Source organism: Boleophthalmus pectinirostris, unplaced genomic scaffold, assembly GCF_026225935.1.
Source record: "Boleophthalmus pectinirostris isolate CB_2022bp ecotype Guang Dong unplaced genomic scaffold, ASM2622593v1 HiC_scaffold_14, whole genome shotgun sequence".
Classification (NCBI taxonomy): Eukaryota; Metazoa; Chordata; class Actinopteri; order Gobiiformes; family Gobiidae; genus Boleophthalmus; species Boleophthalmus pectinirostris.
In genome coordinates, this window is record NW_026571047.1 from 8,192,395 (window position 1) to 8,212,727 (window position 20,333).

Genomic DNA, 20,333 nt, shown 5'->3' on the forward strand with positions numbered 1-20,333 from the left:
CATCCTTATTGGACCACGTCACTGTGACTTGCACCTTCCTGATTCGCTGGGCTCATGACATCAGTCACGTGACACTATTGCGGAAAACAGTTTAAACAAACCATAGACAAACGGGAAAAAGTGAAGCTAGAACTACTTGCACAGAACAGACTCACCATTAGCAGAACACCCCTCTGTCACAGAAGGAACACATATAGTCATGTCCTTTTTAAGTCTGACAGAAGTTGCCCGCCTTGGGGCACAAAGCTGTGTGGATAGGGAAGGATTGCGAACACAGAAACAAAGTGTTTTGGACGCAAATCGTTTCCAATACAGACATATGATGATTCGTTTCAGTGTAAACATAACCTTAGACTCTCTATATTGTGTCCATTTAATTAATTTTACAGACAGTTAATGTTCTAATAGCACCTCATCAATATTTATCTGCAGAGTAATTTGTCTGTGACGCTGTACTGTCCCTGAACACACCCCAAGAGTCACATCATGGACTTACGTGCTCTTGTTTACACCAGTGCGATTTCAGCATCCGCTTTACGACAGCACTGAGGTGTTCGGCTTTAAATGCTCACACATAAACAGCCTGTTTTCTTACATTGGCCTACATACGAGAAGCAAACATTTTAGCTTTTAGTCTTGACTCCCGGGACACATGCAGCATGTGTTCATCCATGTTTCACACTGCATTCATCATAGTCCGCGTCATGAGGTGGTCCACTCCTGTGTCCTCCACGTCTTTATTGATGATGTCTGTGTTGCATCATCCTGCATGACAGAAACCATGTCTAATGCTGCAGCAGTATCAGCTCCTCTGCTGTTTGGTACAACACCTTATATGATGCTAACAGAGCTCGGCTGGTTTACTAGGGCAGCATTCACAAAGCGGGATGATTGTTGGCAATAGTCGACACGTTTTGGCTGAAAAAACTCAAGTGTCGTATCAGCGTGATTGCGGTGTAATGTCTTTAAGTGACGCTGTAATTTATTTGGCTTCAAGCTGTCCGCTGCCAACATTTTTAGACACAGTAAACACAGTGGTCTTTCCTCCTTTCCCACTGTAGTCACAATGACGTCAAATGCTACATATGCTTTATATACAGTTTGTTCTCTGCACTTCATATCTCCTGCTCTGTGCTGTGTGTGCTGTGTTTCCTCTGTGCAAAAAACCCAACACTATAGCACTAATACTCTCTGTGCACACTCTGACAATGAGAGCGTCACTGCCAACTACTGTAGTGGATGTACAATTACACTTTATTCTAGTACAGCAAAAAAAAAGGTCACACGGCCCCCCCTGGCATCGCCTCACTATGTGAGAAGGACTGGCCTACTGTAAAGGGACTGTTGTGCCTGTACACACGTTACTGGACCAGCACTAATATGTAAATGAACTGTGAATAGAGGTGTCAATGTATTTATGCACATGATTAATTACCGTGGTGCTCACGCATTAACTGCTAATGGCTGATAGAGGTAGTTTTTACTTTGTTTACTGGCTAGAATGTTATGCACAAAAGCCAATAGGCCAATGTACTATGTTAAAATATGACGTAAAGAGGCAGAACAACAATAAATGTAGCCTAAACAAACCCAACTTAAAATCCAATAGAGCCACACCTAAGTTTTATATTCAGTTGAAGATTCACAGTACATTTTGACACCACTAAATATATTGGCAGTTATATTGGCTATCAGCACCTCCAAAGGCTGTTTTATCGGTATCATATTAGCTCCAAAAAAAAAAAAAAAAAAAAAAAAAAAAAAAATCCATATTGGTTGAGCCCTAGTGCTTAGTATAGAATTATAACTTAAAGGTGCATTGCATAACTTTTCTGGTGGAGTGTCTGTCAAATGCTTTTCTCCATGGAGATGTTATTCCTTTGTCTCGAATGTTTCACAGTATGGCATTAAACCTTTCTGTCTTCATGGAGACCAAACCAGACCAAGTTACAGGTCAGATCTGTGGAGAAGCGACCCTGCTCACAGCCACAATGTTTTTCTAGGTATTTTTGAGCTATAAAACCACCTGTAATTGAATAAATGTAAGGTAGAGCTGTTTAATGTCATACTGTGGAACATTCCAAGCAGAGCAATGACAAAAGTTACATAGCGAACCTTTAAGTGGATCATTCTTTTACATTTTGTTCATCGTAATCTGCAGTTATGATCTAAAACGGCCCAATAAGAGAAGCGGAAACATTGATTTCCTTTTCAAATCTGGATTGCCCAGGCCTTTATGTGTGAAGTTTACACATTTCTCCCCAAAACTAACCAATAGTTCTTCCTATAGATTTTTGCGTCTCATTTTTATCTGGTTCTTCATTTGGGTTTTGTCTGTTCTGAACTGTGTGAAACGTTTTTGAGTGCCAAGAAAAGTGCTAATGTATTGTTATTATTAGGATTTAGGTAAAGTCCTCCAGCTAAGATAGTCTGGATCTGGCAGTAAAGCATGGGTCAAATGAAAGGATGGGTCAAAGGATGAATTTCTCTGCGGGGACAGTAAAGTGCACCTCAACCATATCCTGTTCCAGACCCTCATGCATTCAAAGTAGGAAGAAATGGTTTACCAGGAAAGTGAAAAACAAAAAGAGTGTTGAGGCCATGAATTTCTCAGAATACAACTCTGAGTAAACTAAGGGAAATTTTGCCTGGGATCCAGAATACACATGTCTTTTTAGATGGGAATGACTGACATATGGACTAGCCAAACACGGAAATGGTCCATCCGTATCAGAAAAAATAAAGAAAAGAAAATCATAGGGAGCTGAAAAACCTGGCAGGTTTCAGCAGAATCCTTGAGCGCAACACTAAACCCTCTTAACGTGAGCTGAGAGAAATTTGTTTTTTGTTTGTAAATGATAAGTAACCAGTGAGCTCCTTTGTTTCACATGTGCCACAAAAAAAGAATACATCTGACTGGATGATTACGTTTTGGCTTGAGATGCAACAGAGGACGTGGTGACCAGATTGATGTCAGTCTGTAAGGATGTTCCGATCCATTGCTGTTATCAGTATCGGCCTGCCTCTGCTAACGCTCAGAGCAGCTTAAAAACACACTGAGGAGACTCTAAAACAGCTAAAAACATTATTCATGATGGAGATACTGTTTGTTTTACCTCTGTGATGTCTTCATGGTGAAAATGGAGCTTCAGATAAATTGGTGGGGGAGCAGAACCTATTATGTAAACTTATTTACATAAGTAGCCATGTGCTTGAGGCAGGCTTCTTGTCTTTTTTACAGGGCTCAAACATGAATATGGTTAAAAAAAAAAAAACTGCCATTAGAAACAGATACTAAACATCATCTAATGCCTGTGTCACTATGTGCTGAAGCTGCTGTGCTGTGGAGGAGTTTAAGACATTTTATGAAGCTATTTTTAAGTAGGCCTTTTTATCAGGTAATAATTGTATTAAATCAGATCAGTATTGAGAATAAGAAATATTTAATTAAAAATCTGATTCGTTCGGGAGCCAAAAAAACTGGACATCCCTCTGTATAAAATCTGTATAAAAAGCCCAGAGATATCATTTTGAATTTGCCAAGTGACGGAAAATCATTATTACACGGCAAAAAGGTTAATTATGCACAGTGGTGGAAGGTAACAAAGTACAAAAGTAAAAGTACAATATTTAAGAACAAATTTTAGTTATCTGTACTTTACTTAAGTGCATTTTACAGTGGATACTTTTTACTGTTACTTTACTTCGTCTGAGAACGCACTCCACGCTACTCCACTAGTTAAATCTGGACTGAAAAGTAAAAATATAACCTTTTTTTAATGGTTTGTGACCTGATGAAATGGTGGAGACCTTATTTTTTTTCCACACATTTAGTACACAAAGGCAGCTAGGAAAATTAAAAAATCAGTTCAATCACTTAAAATATGCTAAATTCTTTTTCAAAAATCTCTATATTTCATCTTTTAATTGTTAAAAAAATCTCTGAAAATACTTACTTTTTACTCTTAAAGTACCTTTTAGAGAGGTACTTTAATAATTTTACTTAAGTAGATGTTTTCATGAGATACTTTTGCTTTTACTTGAGTAACTTTTTACCTTTGTATCTGTACTCTTACTAACAAAATGGAGTACTTCATCCACCAGTGATTATTCATAACAACAACACCAAGCATTCCCACTCACCCACACTCATGATGATCCTGCACAGTGCCTCTCCGAAGGGCCAGTGCACCAAAGCTAACTGCAGCGCGATGAACGGCAGACTCATCATACACAACACGTCCGCCACTGCCAGGTTCAGGATGTAGATGTTGGTGACCGTTTTCATCTTGGCGTAGCGCAGGATCACGTAGATGACCAGAGCGTTGCCGCAGAGACCGATGATGCACACCACGAAGTAGATGAGCGTGATCACGACCGAGCTGGTGGTGTCTTGGTGCATGTTGGCCTGCTCCGTCATGTTGTAGTCCGAATCGTTGTCCGGGAAGTAGCCGTCGTACATCAGCGATTCGGGGAAGGAGATGTTGGGCGGGCTGGTGAGGAAGGGCCACTGTTCCATCGTCATGTTTGTAGTCTGTTTGTAGCACAAGGGGGTTCTGGGTAATGTGGTAGAATGTAGGATGGCGGTTACATTGTTGTTTGGATGGAGACGGAGTTTAAGGTTGAGATAAGGAGATGTTTGGGGGTGTTTTAGATGGATCGTAGAAGTGCTATATACATTTTGTTGGAATCTTCACTTCCCGTTGACCTAGAAACAAAGAAATAAAAATACGTTAAATATTTTTCTCCATATATTTGAGCAAACTTTGACTACGTTCACAGACTGCAGGACTTAAAGTTAATCTCGCGTTCCCTCCATTGACTAGACTCCGAACCTTCAGAGCCTAAAACTTCTCTTGCATTGTCATCTGTCATGGTTGTGGCTTTCTTCCACTTTTCACCTACTTCAGCTCAGAATAGTGACGTTTATGGCTTGTTGATGACGTGTAGGTGGGATGAATGCAACCTGGCCGTTCAGACTGAAGTCGCATGTCAAAAGATCGGATATGTATCGGTTTTAGGAGCACATATCCAAGGCTACGTTCAGACTGCAGCCTGAAGTGACCCAAATCTGATGTTTTTTTTTGCCCCTGTGCGACCTGTATCTTTTAATGACAGTCTGAAGGATACAGACCCAATTTTTTCAAATGCAACCCAGGCCACTTGGATATGTGCCCTTAAAACCAATATATATCTGATCTTTTGACATGCTACTTCAGTCTGAATGGCCAGGTCACATTCATCCCACCTACATGTCAGGCTCGGAGGGGAGGGAAAGCGGGGTTAGTGATTTAATATTTGGGGGGATTGCTGTATTCAGGCCAAACTGGAGGGGTCTTATCAGAGCTGTTTTTGAAATGATTGCCAAAGAAATGACAGAGCACAGCTATAGATGGTCCAGGCTCCAATGTTAAAGCCTGCGAGCCAAATACAAGGAGGCGAAAGACTCAAACAAATGAAGTAGCCGTGGACGTGTAAGCTGTCCATTTTAGAACTGAAGACAAGAACTGGACTGTTTTTTGGAAGACAAGCCCAGTGTTTAGACTACTTCCGTAAACAATGAGTACGCTCGCTGTGTGTGACATTGTCGTGTCCTCCAATGGACATGCGGGACACTTTCGGGGTGTTTAATGTTCACGCTCGAGATCATATACAAGTTGCATTTAATTGGAGATATGAACGACCTTGCAAAAAATAAAATAAAATCAGAAATGAGCCCTGCAGCTTGAACGTAGCCCAAGTGGCCTGGGTCGCGTTTAAAAAAATTGGATCTGTGTCATTCACTTCATTAAAAGATCAGATACAGGTTGCATACAGGTGAAAAAATCGGATTCGGATTTGATATATCATATAAGCAGCTCTTGAGGTCAAAATAGGTCCACTGTGTATTATTTGCTCAAATTAGAAAGTTGTTGTTTTGTTGTCAGTAAAACTCCATAGTGGTTTCTGAAAGTTGTGAAAAGCGCTTATAAACTCATTGCAGTGAATGATTAGGATCTTCTGAATGCATTAAGGTAAGTGAGGACTAAAAACTGTTTCAAATGAACTAGTTTTGATTTTCAAGTTTTTAAGACAGTAAAAATCAGGTACAACACCTTGAGATTTGCTCATCCCAAAGCTGGACAGGAGAACTGCAGCGTGAAATGAAATTCGGCAAAAGGTCAGGGGCAAGTAGATAATAACCACCCATAATGCTTTAAACCAGTTGGATTTTAAAGGAAAGATGGCAGTGTGTAGTATTGGAATATAAACTGTTGTTGTTTATCTTTCTAAACAATCATTATCATTAAAACAAGAAAATAGTTATAGTAGTTATAATTGGCAATATCCAAGTTATCCGATTTATAACTGCTAAAGAAAAGAAACCCAGTGCACCATATAAGTTACCAGACCAGTCAGAACCACACGCTTTGACAAAACGTTTACTAGACAAGAGACACATGATACAAATTAGCAGCTGTGGCTGGATCGTCTCAAGTTTGGACAGAGGATTTTCACCCTCTGTGGTCCAGTTCCAGTTCCTTCTGGATTCAGACAGAATGTAGATGGGACTGATTGCACAGGCAAACATTTAAGGGTTACTCAGAGAGAGATCTGAACTTTTTGGATCTGTTCACCACAAGCAAGCATGTGGTCTCTTTTGGACTAAAAGTCACACCTACAAATAAAGATCAAGTGTATTTTCAGCCTAAAAAACGATACTTTATGGGTGGCTTTGGATCAGTGTTGAGAGTCACACACCCAACACATACAAAGGTTGGTGATTTGATCCCTGCTACGAGCACTGCATACATATTGTCAGTGGGTCCTTGGGCAAGACATTTGGGTTAGACCTACCATGCCAGGTTTGTGAATGCAGCTCCTGTACACCAGCACCAAGAGTGTGGAGTGAATGAATAATGTATGAAATTGTAAAAGTGACATTGAGTGAAAGGGAAAGCGTAACATAATACAGGGTTTATGCTAACTGAGTGTGGGCTGTGGTTTGGGATTCATACAAGACTTAAGTGATTAAAATCTGACCTCCAGCTCGGGTCCAGAGGGAGGAGCAGGTCTACACAAAGAATCCACAATAAGTCTGATTTTCCCTGGATGCCAGCTGTGATCTGGAGCTGTTTTCAGGTTATTAGACAAGTACTTCTGTGTTATTGTATCAGCCTGCACGGCGCTAGGCACAGTGGCTGAGGGGCTACACTCAGGCTTCACAGCAACAGGCCACTCTGGTTTTCAACTCAAAACATGCACCACAGAACAAATCCTCCAGTTGTCCTGACCAAGCCTTGCTCAAGATCTGCAGATGGGCCCTGGGTACTGCTCCTGACAGGTTGCCCCAGTGGTACTGAAGAATGGGTGAAATGCAGAGAACCTGAAGCTCAAGTGCTATCAGTAGTTCTCCACCCCCTTCCAAGAAGCTTGCTAAGGGTCTGATTTATAAATATAGTAACTCAAATTTGATTAATTACCATTGTAAATTTCTATCTAACTGTGCCCTATCTAAGGTAAATATAAGCACAACAGCAAGACTCTTATATTTGCTTAATTTCTTGCCACCGCTAAAATTACTAAGCCAGGCTGGCATCACCTAGTGCCTCCGCTCAATTTCATTTCTCTCCAGTGTAGGTCAGGAATCAGAATACACTAGACAGTTTGCAAGAACTCTGGAAGTTGTAGACTGCGCACTGGCCAATCAGTGAGGAGCTGTGAAGCCGTGTCGTAAAACTCAAGCGCCTGTCTGGGTCCCTTTTGTGGTACAGCACAACAGTAAACAAAGTGGTCGAGATGGATGTAGACGAAGACAGACATTCAGTGTTGGCAAGGGGAAAGACGTTATTGCCCTTCTTCCTACAGGATTCGGAGCATTACATATGTCATGACCAAATGGTAGCGATTGGTTAAATAAAAAAAGTACCTGCTTACCGTTGAATGAACGAATCCTAATGCTGCGAAGTCACACCATTTCCACCAAGTGAAACCGGCTGATGAATAAGGCTAAAAATGAGTAGCACACCAGAGGAAAAAGGTTGGAGACCCCTGATCTCCAGGAACAGTAAAATTTACTTTATAAGGTAAACCTTATTTGAAATAGACTCAAAATAGACTCTTGCCAGTCTACATTATCAGCTTTCAGCTTAACTACCAAACTTATACCTTTTTTAGTAGAGACTGACAATTCCAGAGCTGAAATCATCCACATGATTCTAGAGAAAGTGTATGGAGTTTAAAAACGTAGTGGAGCACTTCCTGTATTACCACAGCATCACAAGGTGGAACAGAGTGTTTTCTGTTTGAGAGGAGAACTCAGCCTCATTATGCAGGATCTGTGTGTTAAACATGTGTGAATGACACAAAACAAAACTCCAGGTCTTGTGATGAGGAAAGAACATAATAACAAATCAGAAAATAGGTTAACATGGGCCCTTAAGCCATAAATATGCGTCTCATTATACTGTAGATGCTATAAAAGGAATTCTGTCACTCACCAGCTCAAATATGCCTGAGCACACATCATACTGAATGTAAATCCAGTAAGACTAATGCATTATGGGAGCTCTGGTGGTCCTCGTTTGGGGCCCTCCTCCCAATTAGACTCCTGTGTCCGGGGTCCCTGTCAAGTTTAAACCAATCTCATATATCCTCACGCTTCTCCCAGTTGTCCACAGTCCAATCCCTTTGCACATTTTCTACTAAATCTTTGATAAATGTTTGTAAAATAAAACACGTCCTTTTTATAATTCTCTCGACAGCCTCCACTTCGCTGCGACCCTCTCAGCCAAGGGTCATATTAAAAGCAGTAGTATTATCTGTCGCTGTCACTCCACCACTGCCTGTGTCTGTGGACCAATTATCCTCTGAGCATTCATTAAAAAAGCACACTTCCTGTTCCATCATTCCACCATTTTAGCTCCATCTCCACCATAGCCGCAGGAACTCTTCGCCAATCTCCATCCCTTTACCTGTGTCTGGTTCTCGGGGGAGTCAGATATTGGCTGAATTTGTCAAAGAACAGACTTGAGGTACCAAACATTTTGCCTAAAAGTGGTTTGTTTCTGTGCCCACTTCGTCTTATTATAAAGAGTTTTTTATCTACATTTCTAGTTGTTGTTAGTATTACCTTGAAACACAAAACCGCGCTCTGATCTCTGAAAGTTGTGTAAAGCACTTATCTTAAGGGACTGTCACGCCTTGACGATTTAGCCAGCGTATGCTGACGTATGAAAAATTTGGCAAATATGCTCAGATAAGTTATAGGTTTTATATAATTTATGAGCACCCGAAGCACATTGGCATACGTCAACATACAGCAAGGTCTTTGAAAAATTTTGAGCATGCTGAAAATTTCTCGGCATATGTAAGTGTATGCTTATACGTCCTGCAAGTTGTAGGTAAGTTATGAGATAATTGACACACGTTCACACACGTTAATTGTAAGTTACTTATAAGTTCAAATACATTGAGATAATGTATAGCGTATCCATAACTTATGAGTAATGTGCTTTGAACCTGTGTGTAACAACACCTATTGACGTATGCAGATGTATCTGACATGTTCTGATGACCACAGAACTTAGTGAATGTGTTTCTAACTTAGATCTACTCTAAAATGGTGTATTGGCAGCAAGTAGGGAAATTTGGTATATAAAAACGGGGAAACCATCAGTCCTCCTCCTGACTTCACAGTGAGCAGATCCCGTGGTACCACCCTCTACACAAATCATTCGAGAGGTGGAGGATCTGGCAAGGCTGAGACCAGAATACATACTAGCTGCCCTACAACATCAGCATGATCTCATCGATTTGTCACTGTAGAAGTTGTGTGCCAGTAGAACCAGGGAAGAAGAGATCACGCTGATTAATGTTGCTACTGCAGTGTCTAGTGCGGTTTTGAATCGTCGAGCAGCAGCCTTTTTATAGGTGGCAATATGTGAGTGTCAGCAATACGCTGCCATGTGCTATGCAAAAGTTAGACTGTCGCTGGGCATAAGTTGTCGACGCTGGCAACACACTAAACATTAGTTGGTTTAAGTTATATATAAGTTATCAAAATGTTCTAGTTACTAAGTTACTAAGTACTAGTAGTTTAGTAACTACTAAGTAGTTACTAAAGTTACTAATACATTATGTACTAATGTTACTAATACATTATGTATTAATGTTACTAATACATTATGTATACGTCCATCTTGTTATGTATATGTCCAGAAACGTTGATAGTTTACCGTATGCCAGCGTTTTAGTTAAGATCTGGTATGTCGGCATATGCTGGCTAAATCGTCAGTGTGACAGGGCCATTAGTGCGATGAATAATTAGTAGAGATGCACCAATACTAATCCTGGTTTGATTGAATATCGGTGCTGATACAGTAAATTTAGCGGGTTCAGGTATCAGTTCAATTCCAGTTCCACTGGTTGAGCCGATACCCTGGTTGGGCCTTTATCTGGATGTAATAAGACTATGCATAGGCTGATTTTATTCTAGAATGTCTTATAATGTTTGAATTTTTTTTGACTCAAAATTTTTGTATTATGGTATTAAAGCTTTCTATCTTCGTAGAGACCAAACCAGACCAAGTTACAGCTCAGAGCTGTCAGAGTGTCAGTTTTCTAGGTGCTTTTGAGCTATAAAAGCTAGAGCTGTTGAATGTCATACTGCGGAATATTTCAGGTGGACCACCGCAACCAAAAAGTTACATAGTGTACATTTCGGGAAATAAATGCCATTTGAACTCCCTACACTGGCATAGCTTAATGTTGGATATCAGCAGGCTTTTTAACTTAGAGTTTTTCTAATCAGAACTGAAACTGCTGAACTCATAATAATTGTGACAGTGAGGAATAAGTTTGGGCAGTCACAAAATAAACTAGTTCTGGTGTTCACATTTTTAAGTAAAAATCAGGCACAGAATCTTTGAATAAAAAAGATTTTGCAAAACCATTTTTTTCCCCATTTTCTACTATTTCACAGCAGAAGAGAGTCTATTATTTAGCACAAAAATATTGCAGACAGCAGAACAGATTTCTGCACAAACTTGCCCCATGCTTACAGTGTGGCAGACTTGTGGGCGTTGGCCATGTTGTTCACACAGAGGGACAGTCTGCAGTGGTCAGTCATTACATTTCTATCTCCATGGAGACAGAAGGTAACACAACCAGGCCAAGTTACAGGTCAGATCTGTGGAGAGGCCAATCTGCTCACAGTAAGATGCATGATTTTCAATGCATTTTCTGAGTAATGCACGCAAGATACAGTATGTAAGGGTCTGTATTACACTATTTTCTGATCTGTTATAATGTTGTTTCCTCATCAAAAATACCAACAGACAATGCATTCCATGTGGTAATACACGAAGTGCTCCACTGTGTTTTTAAACTCCAGATATCTTCGCTAGAATTTTATCATTTCAGCCCTAAAATTACCAATCTCTAGGCTATTAGGTTATTTTTTCAGACCAAGAGTTTGTTTTCATACTTGACAGTTTGAACTGCTCACTAGCGGTTATCGTCAGAGTGGTCACGTGATGTTGCTGTGATGTGTTTAGCCAGCTGATTTATACAGGTTTTGGCTCTATCATCCTAACGGTGGATTCAGGACGACATCTGCAGTCCCACTTCCTCAGGACAGAATCCTGGGTGTGTGAGAGTAAAAAAGCCCCTTTGCCCCAGTTTATAGTCCCGTGGGCACATTTTCATATTATGATAGCCTAGTCAGACTCCTCTGGTTGGAAGACAGCGCCAAAACCTGTTTAAATTATCTGACCGGACACGTCACAGCAACATCACGTGACCACTCTGAGGAAGACTGCAGGGAACATTCCAAACTGTCAGCTACGAAAACAAACTCTTGGTCTGAAAAAATAACGTAATAGCATAAATTATCGGGAGATCAAATGAACCTCATTTGACTACCACCAATCTCTACTGACAAAAAGCATGTAGAAATGACCACACAAGGTGAAACAGGACATTTTGAACTTTGGAGACTGATAACAGGTTTACTCAAACGTGTGTGAATGAAACAAAACACAACTCCAGGTATGTTTTTGATGCTCCATGGACACAAGTAAGTGGGAGAAACTCCAGGAAAAAAAATTGCATATTGCACCTTTAAAAGACTACATGCTTTCAAAATCTGACTTCTTGATTCTGTAACGTACGAGTTGACCAACCAAATTATAGAACAACTCTTAATCTGCATTTAATTGACCATAGTTTCTTGAACAATAATTCTCCTGAGCAGTATTTGGGTTTAGATTGAAGTGAAAATACAGGTACTTTGGTATGTGTTCTACAGTATGGAACTTCACTGTGTTTTTTCCTATACAGGCCTAGAACTACACTAACTCTGGGAGGAAAACAGCATGTAAAAAAAATGTTGAGGAGGGTGTATGTCAGAGAGAGAGCAGTGGGAGTCTGTCTGTATCTGTTAAAATATTTAAAGGAAACTTATATACACCACCAGCCCAAACTCTGGACCTGGGGTGTCAATCGATTTACATTTTTCATTGTCCTGAGTTAAATCACCAAATAATCACATTTAATTTGACTATTTTTTTAATATACATTTGGCTTTTTAATAACATATTCTGCATTTTTCTTTTTTTCTTATTGCTTACTTAACTAATGCTTTTATTTGTAAGTATGAGTACTAGAAATATCTTTTGGAAATAATATCTGACATCCAGTGTTGGGAAGGTTACTTTGAAAATGTATTCCCCTACAGATTACACACCCCAAAATGTAGTTTGTAACATAATCTATTAAATTACTTAAAATGAGTAATGTAATCTGATTACTTTGGATTACTTGATATTGTCATGTTTTTTTAAACGACATGAATGTAGCAACCACATCCTGAAAATTCTTGTTTGTTCTCTTCAAATTGTCTGAGCCCAAGTCTCCATGAATAAGCAACTGTTTGCTGTAGAGAAACAAAGACCACGATATCTTAATATAAGAGGTTTTGTCTGTTAAAAGACAATAACAAGATCAGCCTTTCCTTCACCATATTAAAAAATATTATTGATAGAGAAATTATTTTTTATATGAGATCACCTTAAATTATGTCAACCTACTGTTAGGTGTCATGTTGTTTAGACCTGGTTTTAGTCCTGGTTTTAGTCCTGGTGTTAGTTCTGGTTTAGAGGCGCACAGGAGGAAGCCCGGTTTACGCGAGAAAACACAGTCCACACGCGGCGCACGAGACGGCGGTGTCCGCGCAGTAACTATGGAAGGAGACGGGTTCTCAGGTTGATGACGATGATGAAGGTGTGTGTTTGTGTGTGTTTGTGTGTGTTTGTGTGTGTCTGTCCCCTCATGTGGCAGGTCACTATAGGACAGTGGTGCAGATATTATGAGTCTATGCAGGTTGTTTTCACCAGTGCCAGTAGCTCCTGTTTCACATTTAAGTTGTAGGCGATTTTATATTTGTTTATATATATATATATATATATATATATATATATATATATATATATATATATATAGTATATATATATCACATCAGGAGAAGAATTTCCAAGACACAAATGCGTTTTTACCAGTGCACTGCTGCTTCCACTGTGTGACTGACACCGCCAACTTTAACATGATGTTTACATCGCTCTTACTGTCGCGTTCTGTTTGGGTTTCCGGCAATGAGTGGAATTACCGAAATAAAAAAATAAGTAAATGGGATGCAGCACAAAATGTGAAAACAGGAAATTACCGCCTTGTAATCCACTTATTTCAGCAAAGTAACTGTAATCCAATTACCACTCATTGAAACAGTAACTGTAACGGAATACAGTTACTCATAATTTGTACTCTGATTACGTAACGGCGGTAAATGTAATCCGTTACTCCCCAACACTGCTGACATCTCATATAGGTCTAACTGTAATGTGATCCATTCTTTGAAACACTGCTGTGGATCTACTGTTGCGCAGCAATGTGCTCTGTGACTGTCTGACTCTTTCACAATAAAATTTAGTAGCAGTATGCAGAGATGTTTATTGCGTAAGAGCCCTTAAGGAAGTGATGGTTAAACTAGTGGAGCCTTGACAATGGAACTTGTAGCAGTGATCGTAATTTTGGATGAAAGGCTATTGTTTTGGATATTTTGGATATGAGAGAACAGAGCGCACATTTTGACATTTTGTATGCTGCTTCACGTGTTCGAGATAACCACACATTCTCTGCAATCCAGCACGCACACACACACACAAACCCTGCGAGATCAGAGGCAGCAGAGCCCAGTCTGAACCAACCCAGTCACAGCCACGTTTCAAATGGAGCTGCTAAACTGGGCAGTACCTGGAGGACTGAAGGGGGGAGTGAAGAGGGAAGAGGAGGCATGGTCTGGAGGTGTAAGGAACAGTGTGTTTGGTCTAACAGGTATCCACACTTCAAATTCCAACTCTACAACCAGATTTCACTTAATACTTGAAATTGAAGCGGCACCTGGGGGCAGCACACACTGAGTTTTTGACAGTTTTAGAGCAGAAAGCTGCAAATAGTTTACCCAGTTTGCACAAAAAGGACTAGGAAAAGTTGACAATTCCAGTAAAACACCATATAGTAGCAGAAACGGATGATTTAGTGTCATTCTTACGTACCAAAACTTTGGACATGATGACAAAGTTATGTTATAATTTGGTGTTTTGGTTCTCAAGAGTAAAATTTGTCTGTCTCCATGAAGATAGAAAGGTTTAATGCCATACTGTGAAACATTCCAGACAAAGAAATAACATCTGTCCATGTAAGAAAAGCATTTGATAGAAAAGTAACACAATGCACCTTTACAGTGTTTTTGTTCACGTGGCAATGTACCCCCACTAATTCCCCCATTTATTTGAATTTATACTGAAGTGAGAAGTCACAGTACATTCCACATAATTTTCTTGCAAAATCTGGAAATTCAACCCACAACCTTTTTGCGGGGTGTCTTGCAAGAAATAATACAATGACAATGTGAATGACAGGGCAGCTGGTGGTGAGTGCAGTGGGTAGGAGTCACTGTCACTGTCATGATTGGGACAAATTTCAGTAACACTTAAAAGCCTTCCATTTGTTCCTCAGTTTAACACTAACACCAAAACTTGAGAAATTAGAAAAATGATACAAACTGAATCATCAGAATAATAGTTGCTTTAAAGTGGAGGGTTCTGCCAGCCGTTTGTCTCCATAGCGATGTTAATGCTTTGCCTTTAAAGGTCCGATATTACACAAATCTGACTCTTGTGAGCTTTAAGTCATGACTGAAAGGACAAGATCACGGATACAAACGGTCGAAATGAGTTTCCTCCGCAGGGTGATTGGGAGCTCCCTTAGAAATAGGGTGAGGAGCTTGGTCACATGGAAGGAGCTCCGAGTAGAGCTGCTGTTCCTCCATGTTGAGAGGAGCCAGCTGAGGTGGCACCTGTTCCGGATGTACCATGTCCCACCGCGGAAAACCCAGGACACGCTGGAAGGACTATATCTCTTGGCTGGCCTGGGAACATCTAAAGAAAGTAAAGAAAGTCTGGGAGTCCCTGCTTAGACTGATGCCCCTGCAACCTGGCCTCAGATAAGCAGAAGAAAATGGATGGATAGAATGTTGTTACCTCCTCACAAACATACCTGGAGTTGTGTTTTGTTTCATTCACATATGTTTGAATAATCCTTTATTATTAGTCTGTCTACATCTCCAAAGCCCCATTTCACCTTGTGATGTCACGTAGATGTAGTTTTCAACTTAACAGTTACCTTAAAATTTTTACTCAGTAGAAATAGGCAATTCCAGATCTGAAATGATCGAAATGATTCTAGTGAATGTGTATAGAGTTTAAAAACACAGGGGAGCACTTCCTGTATTACCATATGACATCACAAAGTGGAAAAGAGTGTTTTCAGTTTGAGAAAGAACTAAATAACTATACAGGGTTTGTGTGTTAAACATGTGTGAATGAAACAAAACACAACTCCAGGTCTGTTTGTGATGAGGAAACATTATAACATAGATCAGGAGAGTCAGTTTCACCTCATATAGGACCTTTAAAGGTATATTATGTAACTTTTATGGAGGGGTTTTTGTCTGTCTCCATGGAAGTTAAAGGTGCATTGTGGAACTTTTCTGGTGGAAGGTCCTTCAAATATTTTCTCCATGGAGATGACTTTGTCTCGAATGGTTCACAGTATGGTATTAAACCTTTATCTTCAAGTTACAGGTCAGATCTGTGGAGAGGCGACCTCGCTTACAGTCAGAACGTCTGTTTTTCTAGGTATTTTTGAGCTGTAAAACCACCTGTAATTGAATAAGTGTAAGGTAGAGCTGTTTAATGTCATACTGTGGAACATTCCGGGTAGAGCAGTGACACATCCATAGAAACAAGCAGGTGACCAACTCCCCCCCAAAAAATTACATTGTACACTTTTAATGCTGTACCTTCAGTGTTTCACAGTATGGCATAAAACATACATCTATTACTTTATTTGATCTTTATTTGACTAATATAATTCAAAAATACCTTGAAATCATGCATTCTTACTGTGAAAATGACCAAGAATTTCTCTTTGAAATAGCACAAATGTACCAGGATTTTATCAGGCTTAATCTGCAAACATGGTCTTGTCTTTTAGAGCCTCTTAATCTTCTCACACCAACGTAGCTGGCACAATCGAACAGTGACGCCTCCAGCCAAACCCAAGAGTTACACACCACTGACTAAATACTAACAAAATCCTGAGACTAAATAAAAGCTTGTATTTATATTCAGTTACCACAAGTTTCACAAAATAATGATAAAATGGAAGCCCAAGGGAACCCAAGCACCAGGCTATGAGTGAATGAATCTGACAGTTTACAAGAATCCATGTATCATTCGTTCATTCTTTTTTCAATATAAAACCAAAAATAAGAAAACAAAAAACCCCAACTAGTTTCTACATTATTTGTCTCCAAAACCAAAATGAAAAAATGGATAATGATTTGTTTTTTCAGTTTTCGATTTTGAAATGAATCATAGAAAAACGGATAAAGGTCATTTCCTGTTTCTGTGACTTAAACCGGAACCAGGCCAGGTCTGAGTCCGAGACCAGGAAGAGGACTGAGACCGGGACTGAGACTGTGAACAGGACCAGGGTTGAGACTGGGACTGAGACCAGGACCAGACCAGGACTGAGACCGGGACCAGACCAGACTGAAAATGGTTTAGTACTAGTTTATCAATCAATCAATCAAACTTTATTTGTATAGCACTTTTCATAGATTTAAAATGTAGCACAAAGTGCTTCACATGCAACAGAAAAATTACAATACAATAATTAAAATCAAGAGCAACCCCCCACCCTATCCCTTTGTTTCATCCATATATACAACCATTTAAACATAAACATAAAAAAAACATAAAACTCCTAAAGGTTTATTAAAAATCAAAATGTTCAAATGGAGACAAAGTAAAACAGTAATGATAATTAATTTAGAATAAATAAATAAATATAATAATAATAATAATAATAATAATAATAATAATAATAATAATAATTTAAGTTAAGACAGATAAAAGTTTCAATTAAAAGCTAAATTAAAAAGATAGGTTTTGAGCTTACTTTTAAAAATATGAACACTCGCAGCGGACCTCAGATCCTCAGGCAGACAATTGGTTCCACAAACGGGGCCATAAAAGCTGAATGACGCCTCACCGTGAGTTTTAGTCTGGACTCTTAGGACAGTTAAAAGAAGACTATCTGAGGACCTGAGAGTCCGAGAGGCCTCATATGATAAAAGCAGATCAGATAAATAAATAGGGCTAAGTTTAGTCCTGGTTTAGTCCTGTTTTAGTTCTGATTCACTCCTGGTTCAGTCCGGCTTCGCAGTTTAAGTCACAGAAACGGGAAACATTCGTTATACGTTTTTTTTCTATGATTCATTTAAACACTAAAAAAACTGGAAAAAAAAAAATATATATATATATATATATATATATATATATATATATATATCCGTTTTTTTCATTTTGGTTTTGGAGACAAATAATGAAGAAAATCTTTTTTTTTTTGGTTTTATATTGAAAAACGAATGAAAGAATGATACACAGATTTACAAGTCGCAAAAAGGACTCCAATGAACACTTATCTGCAGGCTGAATAAGTGACACTAAAAATCATGTTGCCATTCACAAATAGAAGGTTCAGTGTCAGTGAAACATGCTATCTACATCCAAGTTAGCTTCCACCAATTAGTTGCTTGGAGATGTAGTTTTGCCAGGAATGTTCCACCAAATGTCATAAAAATTGTCAGTGTCCATGGAGACAAGCAGGAGACGTTTTTTTGACAATAAAAACACGTCCATTCTAGTAGATGAAATATAGATATGTTTAAACCACACTAGAGCATCTCCAGGCAAAGCAATAATGTTTTCATGAGACAAGCAGGTGGCAGGTCACCTTGCACAGCGAGATGTCTGACAATATTTGTGACTTCATAAAGTCTTAGTGAAGGTGAAGACATAGACTGTATATATAAAAAGACATCGCAAATAGGAAGTTATGAGGGCACTTGACTTACACTGGAATATTGTGCCCCCTCTCTCTGTAACTGCTGCAGAGATCATCGTGCTTTTGTTTTATTTTCTGCTATTTTGCCCATTAAATCCTATTCAGAATATTGAGCCCGGCTCCAAATTCACCCTGTAACCAGCATCGAGAGTTTCATTTGAGCTATGGGTAATGTCACACATCACAGAAGGTAAAAGCTGGACACAGAAGATGAATCTGTGTATCATTCGTTCATTTGTTTTTCAAAATGAAACCACAAATAAGAAAATGAAAAAACAACTATTTTCTTCATTATTTGTCTCCAAAACCAAAATGAAAAAAATGGATAACGATTTGTTTTTTCAGTTTTTGATTTTGTGTTTAAATGAATAATGGAAAAAATGGATAATGACCATTTCCCGTTTAGTCCTGAACCAGGACTAAAACAGGACTAAAACAGGTCTAAACCAGTCTCAGTCCTAGTCTGGTCCCAGTCTCAGTCCTGGTTTGGTCCTGGTTTCAGTCCTGATCTTGTCCCGTCTCAGTCCCATCTTAGTCCCAGTCTCAGTCCCGGTCTCAGTTCCGGTCTCAGTCTCAGTCCTGGTCCTGGTCTCAGTCCTAAACCAGAACTAAACCAGGAGAGTTGGGAATGATCAGGAAAACCGGCACCAGACCGGGACTGAGACCGAGACCAGACCAGGACTGAGACTGGTTTAGACCTGTTTTAAATTTGATTTAGTCCTGTTTCAGTCCTGGTTCAGTCCCTATGCGGCGCGAAAGTCCGGCATCGCAATTTAAGTCACGGAAACTAGAAACGGACATTATCAGGTTTTTTTTTTTCATTATTCATTTAAACACAAAATCGAAAACTGAAAAAAACAAAACAAAAAACAAACAAACAAACAAACAAAACAAATCATTATTCTTTTTTTTTTTTTTTTTTTACATTTTGGTTTTGAAGAAAATGGTTGTTTTTTCATTTTCTTACTTTTGGTTTTATTTTGAAAAACGAATGAACGAACGATGCACAGATTAAGATGTTAGATGATTAAGAAGTTAGATTTTTTTGGATTGTTCCAATGGTGCAACGCTTCGACCAGTCACATTCAAATAGTCGTCATGACGCACAGTGTGTTCTGATCACTTTGAGCGAGAGCTATTCCAGTTTTATAATGTGAAGAACAGTTCAGAGTGACACACAGCTCAATCTGGCGTGAGCCAGGTTAAGATGACAGACAGAAAACTTACACAGTGTACCTTTAAAGGATCTGTCCACAGTAAACTCCACTGTGGTCTCTGAAAGTTGTGAAAAATCTATAAACTCAGCATGGTGAATAATAGTCAGAAATGCATATAAGCAACAAATACGGATCACTGCAAACTTTTTTCTTTTTTTTTAATTTGCTAATGAAATGTAAGATATTAACTCTCCATTTTCTTTGTTACTTTATTGTCTGTCTGAGCCCAGTCACTCAATAGATTTTGGAAACATAATCCTGTCTAAATCCTTGTAGCTGGTCAAATGTGTGCTGTGTGCTGGTCAGGTTTGCATACATGTAAAACTACACCTACACCACACACACTCCTGTTTATTCAATCGATCCATGAGACAAACAGCAGGTCCAGGGAGAGCTGACGATCAAAACCCTGGCTCTGCTCTTGTCCCTGGCTCCCACAGGAGAGCAGGAGGTGGCCTGGTGAAGGGAGGCATGAGCTACGGTCTTATTATTGGGAAATTAAAGAGCGGGTATTATGAAGAATTTACTTTTTGGAGCTTTCTACCATGTTACAATGTGGTTTCCTCATCCAGAATAAGCCTAAAGAGGTTTGAGATGACGTTCATG

At 39.3% G+C, this 20,333-nt stretch overlaps 1 protein-coding gene across 2 annotated transcripts in view; it reads right to left on the reverse strand.

The window, feature by feature from the left end:
* Positions 1-20,333, reverse strand: part of sstr2a (somatostatin receptor 2a) — a 46,005-nt gene that overhangs the window by 13,583 nt on the left and 12,089 nt on the right. For both annotated transcript variants that reach the window (XM_020939705.2, XM_020939706.2), the window contains exon 2: positions 4,144-4,708. In XM_020939705.2, the coding sequence (XP_020795364.1) occupies positions 4,144-4,525 (382 nt within the window). In that variant the 5' untranslated portion in view covers positions 4,526-4,708. The remainder of the gene's footprint in view (positions 1-4,143; positions 4,709-20,333) is intronic.